Source organism: Monodelphis domestica, chromosome 2 (genome assembly GCF_027887165.1).
Source record: "Monodelphis domestica isolate mMonDom1 chromosome 2, mMonDom1.pri, whole genome shotgun sequence".
Taxonomy (NCBI): Eukaryota; Metazoa; Chordata; class Mammalia; order Didelphimorphia; family Didelphidae; genus Monodelphis; species Monodelphis domestica.
This window is the reverse complement of record NC_077228.1, coordinates 183,377,798-183,393,716: the sequence shown is the minus strand read 5'-3', so window position 1 is coordinate 183,393,716 and position 15,919 is coordinate 183,377,798. Positions and strand designations below refer to the sequence as shown.

The 15,919-nt window shown below is 37.5% G+C and overlaps 1 protein-coding gene across 3 annotated transcripts in view; it reads right to left on the bottom strand.

Annotated features, from left to right (window-relative positions):
* The window catches only part of C2H17orf67 (chromosome 2 C17orf67 homolog), a 50,454-nt gene that overhangs the window by 22,115 nt on the left and 12,420 nt on the right, over nt 1–15,919 (bottom strand). For 2 of the 3 annotated variants that reach the window (XR_008916333.1, XM_003340181.4), the window contains exons 1-2: nt 11,690–13,109; nt 10,824–10,924 (exon numbers count right to left, since the gene is read on the bottom strand). Coding sequence is in view for 2 of the 3 variants with exons in the window: in XM_003340181.4 (XP_003340229.2) it covers nt 10,824–10,924; nt 11,690–11,867 (279 nt within the window). In the remaining variant the exon portion in view is untranslated. Of the gene's footprint in view, nt 1–10,823; nt 10,925–11,689; nt 13,110–15,919 lie in introns of those variants that run through there. The other variant, XM_007481840.3, reaches the window with a different exon arrangement.

Below are 15,919 nucleotides of genomic sequence, written 5' to 3'. Positions count from 1 at the left end.
GAAGGAAGGAGGAAGGAAGGAAGGAAGGAATGAAGGAAGGAAGGAAGGAAGGAAGGAAGGAAGGAAGGAAGGAAGGAAGGAAGGAAGGGAAGGAAGGAAAGAAAGAAATCACATGTATATGAAATGGATTAATAGATAACCATAGGGATTTTTTTAAGACTTCCATTACAGTGAAGGGAATTAGTATGCATAACACCTACCACAAAAAGCTATGTGCTTTTTTATAAATAGTATCTCATTTGAACCACCTAACATCCCTGAAAGGGAGGTGATATTGTTGTTGAAGAAACTGAGGCAAACAGAGTAGAAGTGACTTGACCAGATTCACATAGCTAATGTGTCCATGGATGAATTTGAATTGACATCCTCCTGATTCCAAATCTAGAGCTTTATCCACTGAGCCACTAGTTGCTTCTCCATTACAGTGTGAACAAACTGGGTCATTTTGCCAACAGTAACCAGAAACCCATCAGAAACAGAGATGGACCAAAAAGATGAGAAATCTAGAAAGAACAATTATACAGCATTGATTTAAACTGACTTTACTGTCAATTGATGTCAAATGCTAAAAATCTAGAGGTAGGTTTCCAAAGAATCACGGTAGGGCACAGAGAAGATGACACAGGACAAAAAGGCACGAATTTGCTGCAATCTGTATGATTAGATGGAGTAGCCACATTAACGAAATCATAGAAGTAGTAGTATCTTCATATAGCATGGTTTATTAAACCATGCATTGAATTGAATACCTAAAATGCAAGAACAAGAAACTTATAAATTATTTCACTCTCTCTGCTTTGCCTACAAACACACAAACAAAGCAATCTTTCACTTCAAGCACAGAATAATTCCTGAAAAAAGGATAAATAACTGTTCCAAACTCCAATTTAGTTTTTCTTTGCCAAATAAGTAACTCTGGGTGACTCATTGTTCTTCAATAAATGTAGAAGCAAAACTGAAAAATTAATGAAGATCACCAGGGGTGGCAATGGACCAACACAGAAAACATAGGATCATAGGATTTAAAACTGGAAAGTTTTAAAGATCATCTCCACCAAGCCCTCATTTTACAGAAAAGGAATTTGAGACCTGGAAAAGCTAGGTTACAAGCCAAAGTGTGTTAAGTGGTAGAACTGAGATTCAAACCCACAAGTTCTGGCTCCAAATCCACTTCATCACATTTGTCATCATTTGCACCACCTCTTAGTGTCCAAATGTAATAGAGGTAGAGAATAGGTCGGACAGTTAGGTGGTATGGCCTGTAGAGCACTAGGCTTGGAATCAAGCTGTGTGACCCTGGGAAAATCACTTCACCTTGTTTGCCTCAGTTTCCTCAGCTATAAAATGAGCTAGAGCAAGAAATGGCAACCTACTCCAGTATCTTAGTCAGCAAAACCCCAAAATGGAGTCACAGAGAGTCAGACACAACCTGAAAAAAAAAAAACTAAATAACATTTGTTTGCACAGAGCAGTTTGTTCAGAGTCCTGGAAAACTCTCCACTTGGTTTCTTCCTGTTCTCTTTTATCCTTCCTATATCTTTTCTCATGTCTTTTTCACACAGATATATTATATATGGGGGCGTTGCCCTGAGAAAGCTATTCAGGTCTATTTCACCAGTGTTACCACTATTCTAATACCAGAGGTTCTTAACATGGAGCCTAAGAATTTGAGTTGTTTTTGATAACCATTTCAATATAATTGTTTTCATTATTAATCATATACATATGATATATTTTAAAACCAGTATTCTAAGAAGGGCACAGGGGCCTCACCAGACTGCCAGGGGGTACAAGATGTATAAAAGGTTAAGATCTCTGCAGTTTAGACCCATACATCCCCTTTCCCTGTTAAAATTCTGCTCTCAGACAGTATTTTTATTCGGAAAAAGGGCTGATCAGCTATTGTGTTTTTAGTCATGTCTGACTCTTCATGACTCCATTTGGGGGGTTCTTGGCAAAAATACTGGAGTGGTTTTCTATTTCCTTCTTCAGCTCATTTTACAGATGAGGAAACTGGGGCTACAGTCACACAGCTAGTAAGTATCTGAGGGTAGTTTTGAACCCAGGTCTTCCTGACTCCTGACTCCAGTCCCAGCCCTCTGACTACTGTACTGCTTGTAATTGTGTTTATAACCAACTGCTACTTACTGAATGACCTCTTCCCAGTCACATTTGTGTTTCATTTGGAGAAAAGTCCTTGACCCAGATGAATGACTTTCTAAAAACAGAATTTGAAGCATCAGAGGCATAGGATCCAATGGCATACTTTAGTATACACTAACGTCTGACAGAGGTGAGGTAATTTGCCCAAGATCACATAGCTAGCTACTAAAAGTTCCAGGATTAGAACTTGAATCTCTTAATGTTCAGTCAGTGCTCAAAGAAGAAGGGTTAGGAGGAGGAAGAGGAGACAGAAAAGGAGGAAGAGAAGAAGGAGGAGAAGGAGGAGAAGGAGAAGGAGAAGGAGAAGGAGAAGGAGAAGGAGAAGGAGAAGGAGAAGGAGAAGAAGAAGGAGAAGGAGAAGGGGAAGGAGAAGGAGAAGGAGAAGGAGAAGGAGAAGGAGAAGGAGAAGGAGAAGGAGAAGGAGAAGGAGAAGGAGAAGAAGAAGAAGAAGAAGAAGAAGAAGAAGAAGAAGAAGAAGAAGAAGAAGAAGAAGAAGAAGAAGAAGAAATATTATTTATATGGTGCTTTAGAATTTGAAAAATGCCTTTACATATATCATTTATCTCATTTGATCCCAACAACAACCCTGAAAGTGGGCTAATGAAGAAACTGAGGTTTAGAAAGACTAAATTTTTGAATGTTTTGTGTAGGGAAATACACCTACTAAGGGTAAGATATAGAATAGAAGCAATAAATTCTACAATTTTATTATTATTTTGTGCATAATTAAATAATAAAATATTACCTTATTTTATAGATAAGGAAATTGAGATACAGTTATAAGGTGATTTACTCATAATAACACAGCTAGTAGGTATAATAATAATTATCAGAGGTAGGGATTTGAACTTGGGTCTTCCTGACTCCAAATCCATCATGCAAAACCAACATTCTATTTACTACTCAGCACTGTTTTGGGGAGGTAGGAACAATGAGTGCACAAAAACACTTCAAAGAAGAGTCAGTACATAGTTTGCTTTCCTAAAGGCTGGTTGAAATCATCGATGCAGAAAAACAAGCCCAAAGCCTGCAGGAGTTTCCATGGTATTTCATTATTTATCGAAAATGTTATGAAAATGAATCCCCCACAAGGTTGAAAAATGATCATTGTTTAAAGATGAAGAGCTAAATGTCTGATCTGCTGGAAACCACAAACTCAGCAGCGTCACTCAGTCTTAATGATTGACTCAGATGTTCCTGGATTCAGGAAGAAGGGGCAGATGGAAAATCAGTTTTGCCTACTATAGGTTAACTGCTGAAAAAAATAATAATAATAAGCACCAGAGTCCCACATCTGATGTCAAGTGAAGCTTAATGCAGCAGGCCCTTCATTACAGCATGTAAGAGGTACAATAATCAAACAACTGACTTCATAGGGAGCTAATTAAGGCAGAAAGTAATAAGGATAACTTACATTTCTATGATATTCTAAGGTTTGCAAAGCACTCTCATTTCAGCCTCATGGGGTAGGTAATACAAGTTGATTTGTTTTTTTTTTTTTTTTAACTCTTAGCTTACATCTTGGAATCAATACAGTGTATTGGTTCTAAGGGCAGAAGAACAGTAGCCCTTAGGCAGTGGGATTAGGTGACTTGCCCAGAGTTGTACAGTTAGGAAGTATTTGAGGCCAGATTTAAACGAGGGACCTCCCATCTCTAAGCCTGGCTCTATCCACTGAGCCACTCAGCTGCCCCCTAATGTAAGTTTTTTCATCTTCATTTTATGGACTGGACTAAATGTAATTCTTAACATTGCATTAGGCATTGAAGATATAAACAGAAAAATAAAAGTCTTTGCCCTTAAGAAGCTCACATTCTTAATTGCTCATTGGCTACAGGAGGGAGGTGGGAGGAAGGGAGGGAAAGAACATGATTCATGTAACCATGGAAAAATCTTCTAAAATAAATAAATAAATAAATAAATAAATAAATAAATAAATAAATAAATAAATGAATAAATGAATGAATGAATGAATGAATGAATGAATGAATGAATGAATGAATGAATGAATGAATGGATAAATAAATAAATAAATAAATGAAGCTTACATTCTTTTGGGAGGAAAACAACAAGGTCACAGAAAATTTGCTATAAAATATACACAAAATAAATATAATTGTATGGGAGCGTAGGGAAGCACCAACAGCTAAGATAATCAGAAAAAGCCACTTTTAGGAGGCAGCACTTGAACTCAGCTTTGAAGGGAGCTAGGTTCAAAGAGGAAATCATTTGAAGCATGTAGGAAAATTTTGATCAAGGAACAGAGAGAGGGATGGAATGTTAGGTCCAGAAAACTGCAAGTATGATAATGGAGAAACTGAGATTTAGAGAAATGGAGTGATTTGTGCTAGAAAGTACAGCTAATAAGGGTGTGAGATAGACTGGAAGGTGAGCATCTAATCCAATCCTACAATCATTTATTAAATATTTATAACATACAAAATACTGTACTATGGCCTGGAGATATAAAAACAAAACAAAAACAGGCCCTACCTTCAAGAAGCGTATGGTGGAGTGGGAGAGAAAGTATTAGGAAATAAAAGAAGATAGGTCAACATATAATGGTTTGAAGGGAATCAGGAGACCAGGGGCAGCTAGGTGGAGCTATGGATAGAGTGCCAGGCCTGAAGTCAGGAAGATTCATCTTCCCATAGCTGTGTGACTTTAGACAAGTCACTTAACCCTGTTTGCCTCAGCTTCTTCAACTGGAAAATGGGCTGGAGAATGAAATGGCACATAACTCCAGTATCTCTACCAAGAAAGACTCAAATGGGGTCATGAAAAGTCTGACAGGACTGAAAGGACTGAATAGCAAGAAAAGATCAAAGGACTTTCTGTCAAAAAAAAGTCAATATCACAGCAGAAACTTTTTTTTAGAATGGCTAAATCTTTCTGTTGCAATCTTCAGTAGGAAGCTGGGGCAGGGAGGCAAGGGAGTAGAGGGAAAATAGCACTCCATCAACATTTGGAAGAAATTTTGCTCATTAAATAAACTAAAGGCAAATTTATAGGCCAAAGAGTTGTTTGATGGTCAATGAACTGTTCCCCAAAAAGGAAAAAGTGAATATGAACATCATCTACAAGGAACAAAAGATTACTATTTTAAATGATGAAAATCTCAATAGCCCTGACTCAGGCTTTAGAATCACAAGGAACAAATGGATAATGTAGTTACTATGTCCAACAGGCTGAGTGTGAAGGGATATTTTAGGATTATTTACAACAAAGCTACCATGATTTATACAGCACCATCAAGAACATTCCTCGAGGGCACATGGGCCAAATCAGAGAATATTTGCTTAGAAAAGAGGTAGTCCCAGAGCACTTAAGCATTTAAACATGTATTTACAAAAGAAATAATTTATACTTGGATGTCATCTTTCTAGAGATTTCCATTGGTCATCCTGGCAACAAAATCATTTTCCTCCTTAAATTAAGACTTTAAGAGACAACTTGAATTTGGTCACTTTAGATGAGGTGATGGAAAAGACCTCTGAAAAGCAACTCAATCGTTCCAAGGAAGGATATTTCCCTAAAAATAAAAAATTGCCCTTACTCATAAACTAACCTGTGCCACAAAGAATGGGAATTCTGATTGTAATGGTCAGTGGCCAGAGATATTCAATCACCTTGGAGTAGGAAAGATTAAACTAAGAAAAAGGAGCCAGTATTGCCATGCATCCATATTCACATGGCAAACTTCTCTCAACTAGAGAGCTCCAAGAGTTCATCCCACTCACTTAAAAGCAGATGGAGAGAGAAAGAGTTCATCTCTTCTTGCCTTTTATATGGACACCCAGTGGGCCAGTTAAAAAGTTTGGTTGGTTGGTTTTTATCACCAGTAAGCTGACAAGAAACCTATGCATTCTCCAAAATGGAAATCAAGGCTCTCCTGCTTAGAAGTTTCCATTTGGATGGACAATAGGTAAGAGAGCATGAAGCAAGCTCCAAGTTCTGTGCCCTCACTGACCAATCTAAATGCCATCTTTACTTATATAGTCTGCCATCTTGTTTTCAAGAAGAAGAAAAAAAAGTGCCAACATCCTAAAGCACCAATATATTTAAAATGGACTGACTAGGTTTAAAGAATGTGACAATGTTCAAAAAACAGAAACTTGGCATTATGGATGATGATGATGATGATGATGATTATAAGCTAGTATTTGAATAGCTCCTATTTTGCGCCAGAAATGATGCTAAGCACTTCACAATTATTATCTCATTCAATCCTCTTAACAACCCTGGTAGGCTATTATTAATCTCCATTTTACAGGTAGGGAATCTAAAACAAACAGACATTAAGTCACTTGTCTAAGGTTGAACTCAGATCTTCCCAATTCCACGTCAAGCACTCCATCCACTGTGCTCCTTTTTGTTGTTGTTATTTAGTCATTTTAGTTATATCTGATTCTTTATAACCAATTTGGGGTTTTCTTGGCCAAAATACCAGAGTGGTTTGCCATTTATTTCTCCAGCTCATTTTACAGAAGAGGAAACTGAGGCAAACAGGGTTAAGTGACTTGCCCAGGGTCACACGGCTAGTAAGTATATGAGGCTTGGAACAAACAAGCTGTTGTGTCATTTCAGTTGCATCTAACCCTTTGTAACTCCATGGGGGGAGGGAGTTGGCAAAGATACCAGAATGATTTGCCATTTCTTTCTCCAGCTCATTTTATAGAAGAGGAAAACAAGGCAAACAGGATTAATTGATTTGCCCAGGGTCACACAGCTAGCAAGTATCTGAGGCTTGGAACAAAGAAGTTGTGTCATTTCAGTTGTGTCTGACTCTTTGCGACCCCATCTGGGGGGTTTCTTTGGCAGAGATACTAGAAGGGTTGCCATGTCCTTCTCCAGCTCATTTGACAGATGAGGAACTGAGGCAAACAGGGTTAAGTGACTTACCCAGGGTCATATAGTTAGTATCTGAGGTCAGATTTGAACTCTTGAAAAGGAGTCTTTCTGATTCCAAGCCAGTGTTCCATCCACTACGTGACCTTCTAAAGAAGACCTAAGTTCAAATCCTGCCTCAAATACTTTCTAATTATGTGCCCTGGGCAGATTGATTTAGCTTTTAATTTCTTCCTTTGTAAAATGGGGATGGTAATACCACCTACTTCACAGGGATGTTTTCAGGATAAAATGAGATATCAAAAATAAAGCATTTTGTAAAGATTAAAGCACCATATGATTTATTATAATTATTCAGTGTTATTGATACAAAGTTTTCTGAGTATTATCAAGTATAATTAATGCCAAGTTCAAACTGGACATGAAGAAACCGATCAAGAATGGGATAAAAGGAGAGGAAAAGCTGCATCTTAGGATCTGGGTTAGAAGAAGGAGAGCAGCCAAACTACAGGGTAGGATTACAGAATACTCAAATTGGAATAGGGCAATGAGGATCCTCAGGTCCAGTCCCTTCCTTTTATAAAAAAGGGCCTAAAGCCCAAAGGGAAGTGATTTGTCCAAGGCCACAGTGAGTTAGGAGCAGAAGCCAAGATAAAACTTGGGTCACCTGGCTCTTAATTTGGGATTTTCCGCCTGCTCCACAATCAGTGTGGGAGGATAAGGCCCGGTAGGTGGACCTGGTTCCTTAGACCAAGACTCAGTAGGGGTTCTTAGTTGCTGACTACAGAACCAGCAGGGTTTGAGCCCTCTTGGAAGTCCTTGAAATTCCAACAGCAGGGAAGTTATTTTGGTCATGTGCTACAATGGTGTGTGCGCAGCTGACCGTTAAATGATTAGGGAAGATTTTTTTTCTTTGCTTTTTCTTTTTAAACAAAGATTTCATTATAAAGGAGCTTAATCTCTAGGGATTTGTTCCTTTAGCTATTGCTGTCCAAAAAAAAGCCAAATGATGCTTCTGTAACAATTTCTTATCATTACATTTTTAACTGATGAGTAAACCCTCTCCTTTCTCCCTGAGTGATCATAAATCAATCATTTCCTCCCTCTCAAATCATCTATAAAATGAGGGTTAGGCAGGATCTTTTGAGCTCTCTGTCTATGCTCCAAAGAACCCAGGTAATCCCCAAATCCCTTTTAGCTTCCAGGCAAGCATTAAGCCAGGGCCAGGTGTGCAGTGACACTCCAGTTTGAGAATAATAACCACTGACCGTTTGTGAAAGTGCAGTCAGAAAAGTAGCCTGCAAACATGGCCCCCATAAACTTGGGGAGCACTCTCAATAGATGCATGCAACCTCTGCAGAAAGAGTGGACACACACAAGAAATATGTGACTCCAAGACCCATGTGAGAAGGGGGCACACACACCTCCCATGCTGAAGGGTCATGATGCCTTGCTGCTGCTCTTGCCCATCCTGCTTCCCTCCTGCCTCCAATCAGTCCTTTACTCTGCGAAACTTAGTTGTATTCTACCAGAGGGAAAATGAGTCTTTAATGGAATAAGGAACTTCTATAGATTTCTGATGAAAAGATCACAGCTGAGTTGGAACTTTGAGATGCAAACACAAGATTCAAGAGAAACCTAGAAAAGTTGCCCTCTCAGGTCAGAGTGCCCAAGACCTCAGAGTTCCTGGATGTCTGGACTTCCTTTGAGCAATAAAAAGGGCTGCATCATGATTTTATGCTAATATTTTCATAGTGGGAGAAGAAACAAGTCTCCCTTAAGAACCTAAATGCCTTCAAAGGATACTGTGAGAATTAAACAATTAAATTTGATGAAAGTTAACATAATTTTATTACATTTTATTCAAGTATATTTATTGTTATTTAAGGTAATCTAATAAAAAAGAAATTAGATAAGAAATTAAAATTAAATAGGAAAATAAGAAAAATAAAGGCCCTGTATTGCTTCTATCCTGAAGGTTTGAAAAGGAGAAAGAAAAGGAAGGAGGAAGGAGAAAGAAGGAAGTAGAACTTGCTATTTTTTATAATTGGTCAATGTGAGAAAAAACTCCATGCATAGAAGAAAAAATGGAGTTGGAGAAGAGGGAGCATCAGATGAACCTCACTCTTATCTGAAATGGAAAAAGGAAGGTCTCACACACACACACACACACACACACACACACACACAAAGTTTGGTATAGAAGCACATCAAACTTGACAGTGAAGCAAGCAGGGATGGAGGGGAGGGAATGAAGGAGATGGAATGGGATAGTCACAAACCAAACAAATTCCTTGGTACTAAAGAGGAGATTAAAAGTACAAAAAAAATATTAAGAATTAGACTCTAAGGAGTCAACCATCAGTAAGGAAATAGCTGAACAATTTGACCAGAAAAATTATCACACCTTTAAAAATTATAAAAGAGATGATTTCAGAAAATCTTGGGCACTCTGTAATATGGAATGATGCAAAGTAAAGTAAATAGAACAAAGTGAATAATTTATTACAAAGATATAAACAAAGACAGACATAAACAATGTAAAGAAAAATTACTTTAAAGACTTTAATCAATGCAATTGCTTACCTCTTCTCTAGCAGTTAAGTGGTGCAGTGGATAGAGTTCTGGGCCTGGAGTCAGGAAGACTGTCTTCCTGAGTTCAAATCTGACCTCAGATACTTACTAGCTGTATGACCCTGGGCAAGTCACTTAACCCTGTTTGACTCTATATTCCTCATCTGCAAAATGAGCTGGAGAAGGAAAGAGCGAACCACTCTAGTATCTTTGCCAAGAAAACTCCAATTTGGATCACAAAGAGTCAGACACGACTGAAAAAGAAATCAACACAAAAAACCTTTTCTCCAGAGGACCCATGATGAAATAATGTTAACCATCTTCTGAGAGAGAGCGATAATAGGCTTATGGTACAGGAAGAAATATATTTAGCCACAATGTATATTCATTTTGCATGACTCAACTATCTGTTTCAAGGTTGTTGTTTTTTCCTCTCCATTTTTAATGGGATGCTGGGGTAAGACTAAATGGATGATTAGTAATTCCAAAGCAAAAAAAAAAAGGTCATTGAAATATTTTTTGAAATACACAGACAAAGACAAAAGGAAGTTTAGAAGGAAGCTCAGATAAGCAGGACAGTATTGAAAGTAATAGGGAATTTATTTTATATTCAAGCATTATGAAATGGAGATCCAGAGTTTCACAAACAATCCTTATGCTGTTCTGATGAAAAGGTGTTAATGTGCATGGGAGTAAATTCAGAATAAAACAAAAAGAGAAGAAAGAAAATAGTGTTTTATGACTTGCATGGCCTTCTATACACATTATTTCAAGTGAGCCTTACAACAATCCCGTAAAGTGGGATCTACAGAAATTAATGTTATAATTTTATAAATTTGAAAACCAAGTCCCAGAAAGGGGATTTATCAGTAAATGATTTATCAGTTGTCACAGAGCTAACAATTCCTCATCAGAATAAGAATTTGAATCTTGGCCTTGGATCTAAATCCATCATTCTATTCACTAAGCCAAGCACTCAGCCCAGTTATCAGTCAACAAGCATTTATTCAACTTTTCCTAGATGCCAGGCATGGTGCTAAGTGCTGAGGATGCAAGGAAAGACAAGAACAGTCCTTCCTTCAAGTTCTGCCTCTTAGCATGAAATTGATAAATAATAATAAATATTTGATAAAGACTTAGTTTAAACTTTTTTACTATTTGGTGTAGCAAATCTCCTTGAACAATTACCATTAAAAATGACCTAATTTTCCTTGAAATTGACCAAGAAAAACATTCACCCGCATTGGCTCATCAGGGAAACCAGGTTTGCTGGGCCGATCCTGCCGCCGACTTCTCAGGAGTTGCTTGGCTTGTTTTTCTGTCAGTATTGGAGAAGAATCTAAAGGGAAGAAGGGGGAGAAGAGATGCAGGTATGAAAGTTAACAAGAAGTTGATTGTCTACTTCACTATGCAACAGCAAAATATTTGCAAGTATGATTTGGGTTAACACACAAGACTTCTTTCTTTGAGGGCCCCATCCCAAGAGACGGTGCATTCCAGGAGGTTTGGAGTGGAATTTTGAATATTTTTAAATATATTTGTGATGACAATAAAGGAAATCACCTGAAGGGGAAAAAAATGTAAAATATTTTCCTCTTATATTGCAAATGGCTCACTGTTAAAAAATATCTGTTAATGTGGAAAGTTTGCATTTTTTACAAATACAATATTTCTTCAGTTTCCTATTTAATCTTTCTGATGACTTGAATATCATTTCTTAAAAAGATAAAAATATTACTTTATATACCAACTCTAATCTAGTACTCTAGACTAAAAGGTATTATATTTTTATTGGAAGATGTTCAGTAATGAGCAAACCACAGGCAATTTATTCCCATATAAAAGGAGTCTGTCTAAGAAAGCAACATTTATCTATACTTCAAAAAAATATTACTTGCATTATTCATTTAAAGATAAAAACAGCCTAGTCTAGCTCCAAAGACGCTAATTAATGATTCTAGAAACCTGTTGCAAAAAAGCACCAAAATATCAGCTTTACCCTCCCCAAAATGGGATTTGGGAGTCAAAGAAACAAAGATACCACTAGTGGTCCCTCTTAGAAATAAATAGTGCTGTGATTTTTTTTCATTGGTTGATCTCCTACCTGAAAAGATAGTCAGGGTGAACAGAAAGAGGACCATGGCCAGCAGCTTCTTCATTTTGACCTTTCTCTCCTCCGTCCCTTCTAAAGTGAGCTTCTGGTATGGAGGTACCAGCCACCTACTTGAAGGAAGCTGCACTAGGCACAGATGTTTGTTTTTGCATTGCCCAATGGGACCCATGGAAGGAGTTTTAAGTCATCTGGTCATGAGTTTTCAGGATGGCTCTGATTAATAGCCAAATATTTCCTTCCTAGTTCCTCTAAAATTTTATCCTGAAATATTAGCCTCTGAAGGGTCTCTCAGTCCTAATTATCTTGATTTTCTGTTATGTATAGAGGAGGCAGCATGGCCAAGGGGGTAAAATATCAGCCCTAGCCTCCAATTCAGGAGAACTGGGTCCAAATCCTACCTCAGAAACTTACTGGCAGTGTGATCATGAAAAAGTCCCTGAAACTTTCAAATCCTCAGTTTCCTTCTTTGCAAAATGAAGGTAAGAGACTTCTATTGAGAGACACCTTGACATAATGGATAGAAAGTCAGCCTTGGAATCAGGAAAACTTGATTCAAGACCTGCCTCAGATACATTATTGCTGGGGACCCTGAGCAAGTGATTTAATCTGTGAGAGCCCAAAGCAACCATAAATTACAAAGAAATTGTTGATTTGCACAAGTAGAAGGAAATTCCTTACCCAGAAATTGGTGGTGTTCAGTTGTTTCGATTGAGTTGTTTCAGTCATGTCTGACTCTTCATGGCCCCATTTAGGGTTTTCATCTCTTTTTTTTCCCCTTTTATTTTTTTTTAAATCCTTACCCTCTGCCTAAGAATCAATACTAGGTATGGTTCCAAGATAGAAGAGCGGTAAGGGCTGGGCAACTGGGGTTAAGTGACTTGCCCAGGGTCATACAGCTAGGAAGTGTCTGAGTCTAGATTTGAACACAGGACTTCCCATCTCCCATTCTGGCTCTCAATCTACGGAGTCACCCTAGAAGTCCCCTGTTTGATGTTTTCTTGGCAAAGGTATTGGAATGGTTTGTCATTTCCTTCTCTAACTCATGTTACAGATGAGGAACTGATGCAAGTAGTGTTACATGACTTGCCCAGGGTCACATAGTAAGTGTCTGAGGCCAGAATGGAATGCAATAAGATGAGTCTTTCTGACTTCAGGCCCTATCCACTATGCCACGTAGGTGCCCACCCAGGAATACTCTACATCAATGAATTTACCCATCCAGGTCAATAAAATAATGCCTGTGCTACCCACTTGGAAGTCTATTCCTCCCCTATTGTGGTCAAGGAAAGATTTATACCCTTAACCCAAAATACATTAGTCTAAAGGTCGATAGTTTGCAAACCTAAAAAAATAAAATAAAATATAAGTTATTATCCCAAAGTCAATATTTCTTTTTCATATTATTAATAAAATTACTGCTATAAATTCTTAACATTTTATTGAAGCTTGTATCTTTTTGAGGAATGTTGAGTAATAATATACTTAAGAGATTCTCTCCCTCCCTCCCACCCTTTCCCCCTCTCCTAGAAGGCAGGTAATATGATGTAGGTTATACATGTGTTATCATACAATACATATTTGCATGTTTGTCATGTGAAAGAAGACACATATCACTTACATTCCAGAAAAATTCATGAAGGAGATAAAATGGAATAGTATGTTTCAACCTGCATTCAGATTCCATCATTAAGCAGTGGATAGTCTTTTTTCATCATAGATTCCTTGGAGTTGTCCTGGATCCTTGCATTGCTGATAATAGTTAAGCCATTCACAGTTAATCATCATACAATATCGTTATTACTGCCTGCAATGTTCTCCTGGTTCTGCTCACTTCGCTTGGCATCAGTTCCTGTAAGTCTTCCCAGTTTTTTTGTGATCATCCTGTTCATCATTTCTTCTGGGACAATAGTATTCCATTATAATCCTATACTACCACTTATTTGTTCATTTCCCAAATGATGGACATCCCTTTGGTTACCAGTTCTTTGGCCCCACAAAAATAGCTGCTATAAATATTTTTGTACGAGTAGATCCTTTTTGCTCTTCTTTGATCTCTTTGCAATCTTAGTAGCGGTATTGCTGGGTCAACTGAATGAATAATTGTTTTACCATGGACAAGTCACTCAACCTCTTGGTGTCCCCAGGAAATTTTCTAAAACAAATCAGAGGTGCCCAATTAGACAAATGGAGAGAGATTTGCTATTAGGAGGTTCCTATACTGATCTAGACAACTCTCCCTGCCTCCACAAAAAAATAGAGCTAATTAAGTGAGTTAAACTGATGAGTGATTAATTTCTAGGGTGTCCAGGGAATATATTTTGCAAGTGTTTCAATAATGGGGTATTTTTTCTTAAATTTTTCTATTAAATAACACTATCTGATAGTGAGAAGAAAATGTAAAGTATAGCTATAACCAAATATTTCTTCCCTTTTTCCAAAACTATAAGCAGAAATTTTGGCACATGGGGCAAGCAGCACAAAAAAAGTCCTTAAGTCAACTTTGTAATTCATGAGTTTAAAATGATATATATTTAAAATAAATTTATTTGAGCAGAAACAGGTAAATAGTTACCTAAAAGCTAATACCTACCTAATACTAAAAATACCTAATACTTAAAAGGTAGGTATTAGTAACAATGCCAAAATCTGGTAGCTTCTTATTTTAATTAGCTATTCTTGTCACAGAGGCAACATAGATTATATCTTGGAAGCAAAAAGATCTGGGTTCAAGACTTGCCTGTGCTCCATACTCTGCCCATGGATAAGTCACTTAGCTTCTTATTGCTATTCCTGCCCCAGGTCACTCTCCAAGACCATAAGTAATAGAAGAGTTGCTCTTCTGGATGAGTGGAAAGAGTTTCCACCCCAGGAATTCACCACATCAATAAAATCATACATATGGACAAAAAATACCAAAGTAATAACTTCATGACAGGTAACTGGGAATATAGTTGGGTGGTACTTGGATAGAGCACTGGGCCTGGAGTCAGGAAGCCCTAAATTCAAATCCAGTCTCAGATACTCCCAGTTGTGTGACCCTGGACCTCTATTTAACCTCTGTTTGCCTCAGTTTCCTCAACTGTAAAATGGGCATAATAACAACACCCTCCCCTCAAAGATGGGAGAATCAATTGGGATGATACTTGTAAAGGGCTTAGCACAGTGCCTGGCACAGAACAAGTGGATAGTAGAAATATTTATTTTCTCCCTGCTTCCCTGCTGAAGGAGTCCATGTTTTTTACATGTTTTTAGTTAAAGTTTTGTTTTTCTTCTCATCAAGAAAATAGCCATTCTTCTGAAGCCAGGATACACAACCAATTTTGGTTTCCTAAAATAAGTCTCTTCCCATCAGTTACATAAGCAAGGAACACTTTCCATCCAATCCTGAAGCCACAGAGTACTGTCCCTTTCTTTGAAGAAATTCTTAACTCCCACAAAAGTTGACAAGATCAAATCTACTTATTTCAGAGAAGATACTGGAATACAGTCATCATTGTCAACATCATTTACTATTTTCTGAGCAATGGAAGAAGATGACTGCTAGCTCACATAATAACCTGAGTCTTTAAAGTGCATAATGGTGACAGAGATGGTTGGGAAGAAAAGGGATAATGTTGGTAAATGTGGCAACAATCCAACTCCAATTTTGTGAGCCAAAGAAAATGTTTTCAAACTAAAGAATGTTTTGAAAAACTAAATGAAAGATTATTAAATATTTCCACTATTTCAATGTCATGTGTATTTAGTAATTTACAAAATAAATTTAATCAATGAAATCGCTGAGCATTTATTGTCTAATGTACCTAGTACTCTGCTTATTGCTGCACATATGAAGACAAAAATGAAACCATTACTGCTCTCAAGAAGCTTATGTTCTTCTAGGGGAGACATGTTCACATAGAAGTAAATACAAAAATATGTCATTTATTCTGTTCCCATACTCTCCCAAAAGGAGCTTTGGCTCTGGAATCAAATAGCCTGAATTCATTCTGAGGGAGGCTGATCCTAAAGAGAGGTTGGGTGTTAGATTCCTCTCTCTTTCTGTCTCATTGATGCCACCCCAAACTAATTAAAAACTTAGGAGTCTGAGATCGCCCCCAAAATGAAAGACTCCTAAAATGGGGTCCCTTCTAGGAAAGTCATTGTACATTATAGGGAGTAGTAATAATCAAAAATGATTATTTCTTCTGCCAATGAAAAATGTTTAAACTACAAAAAATT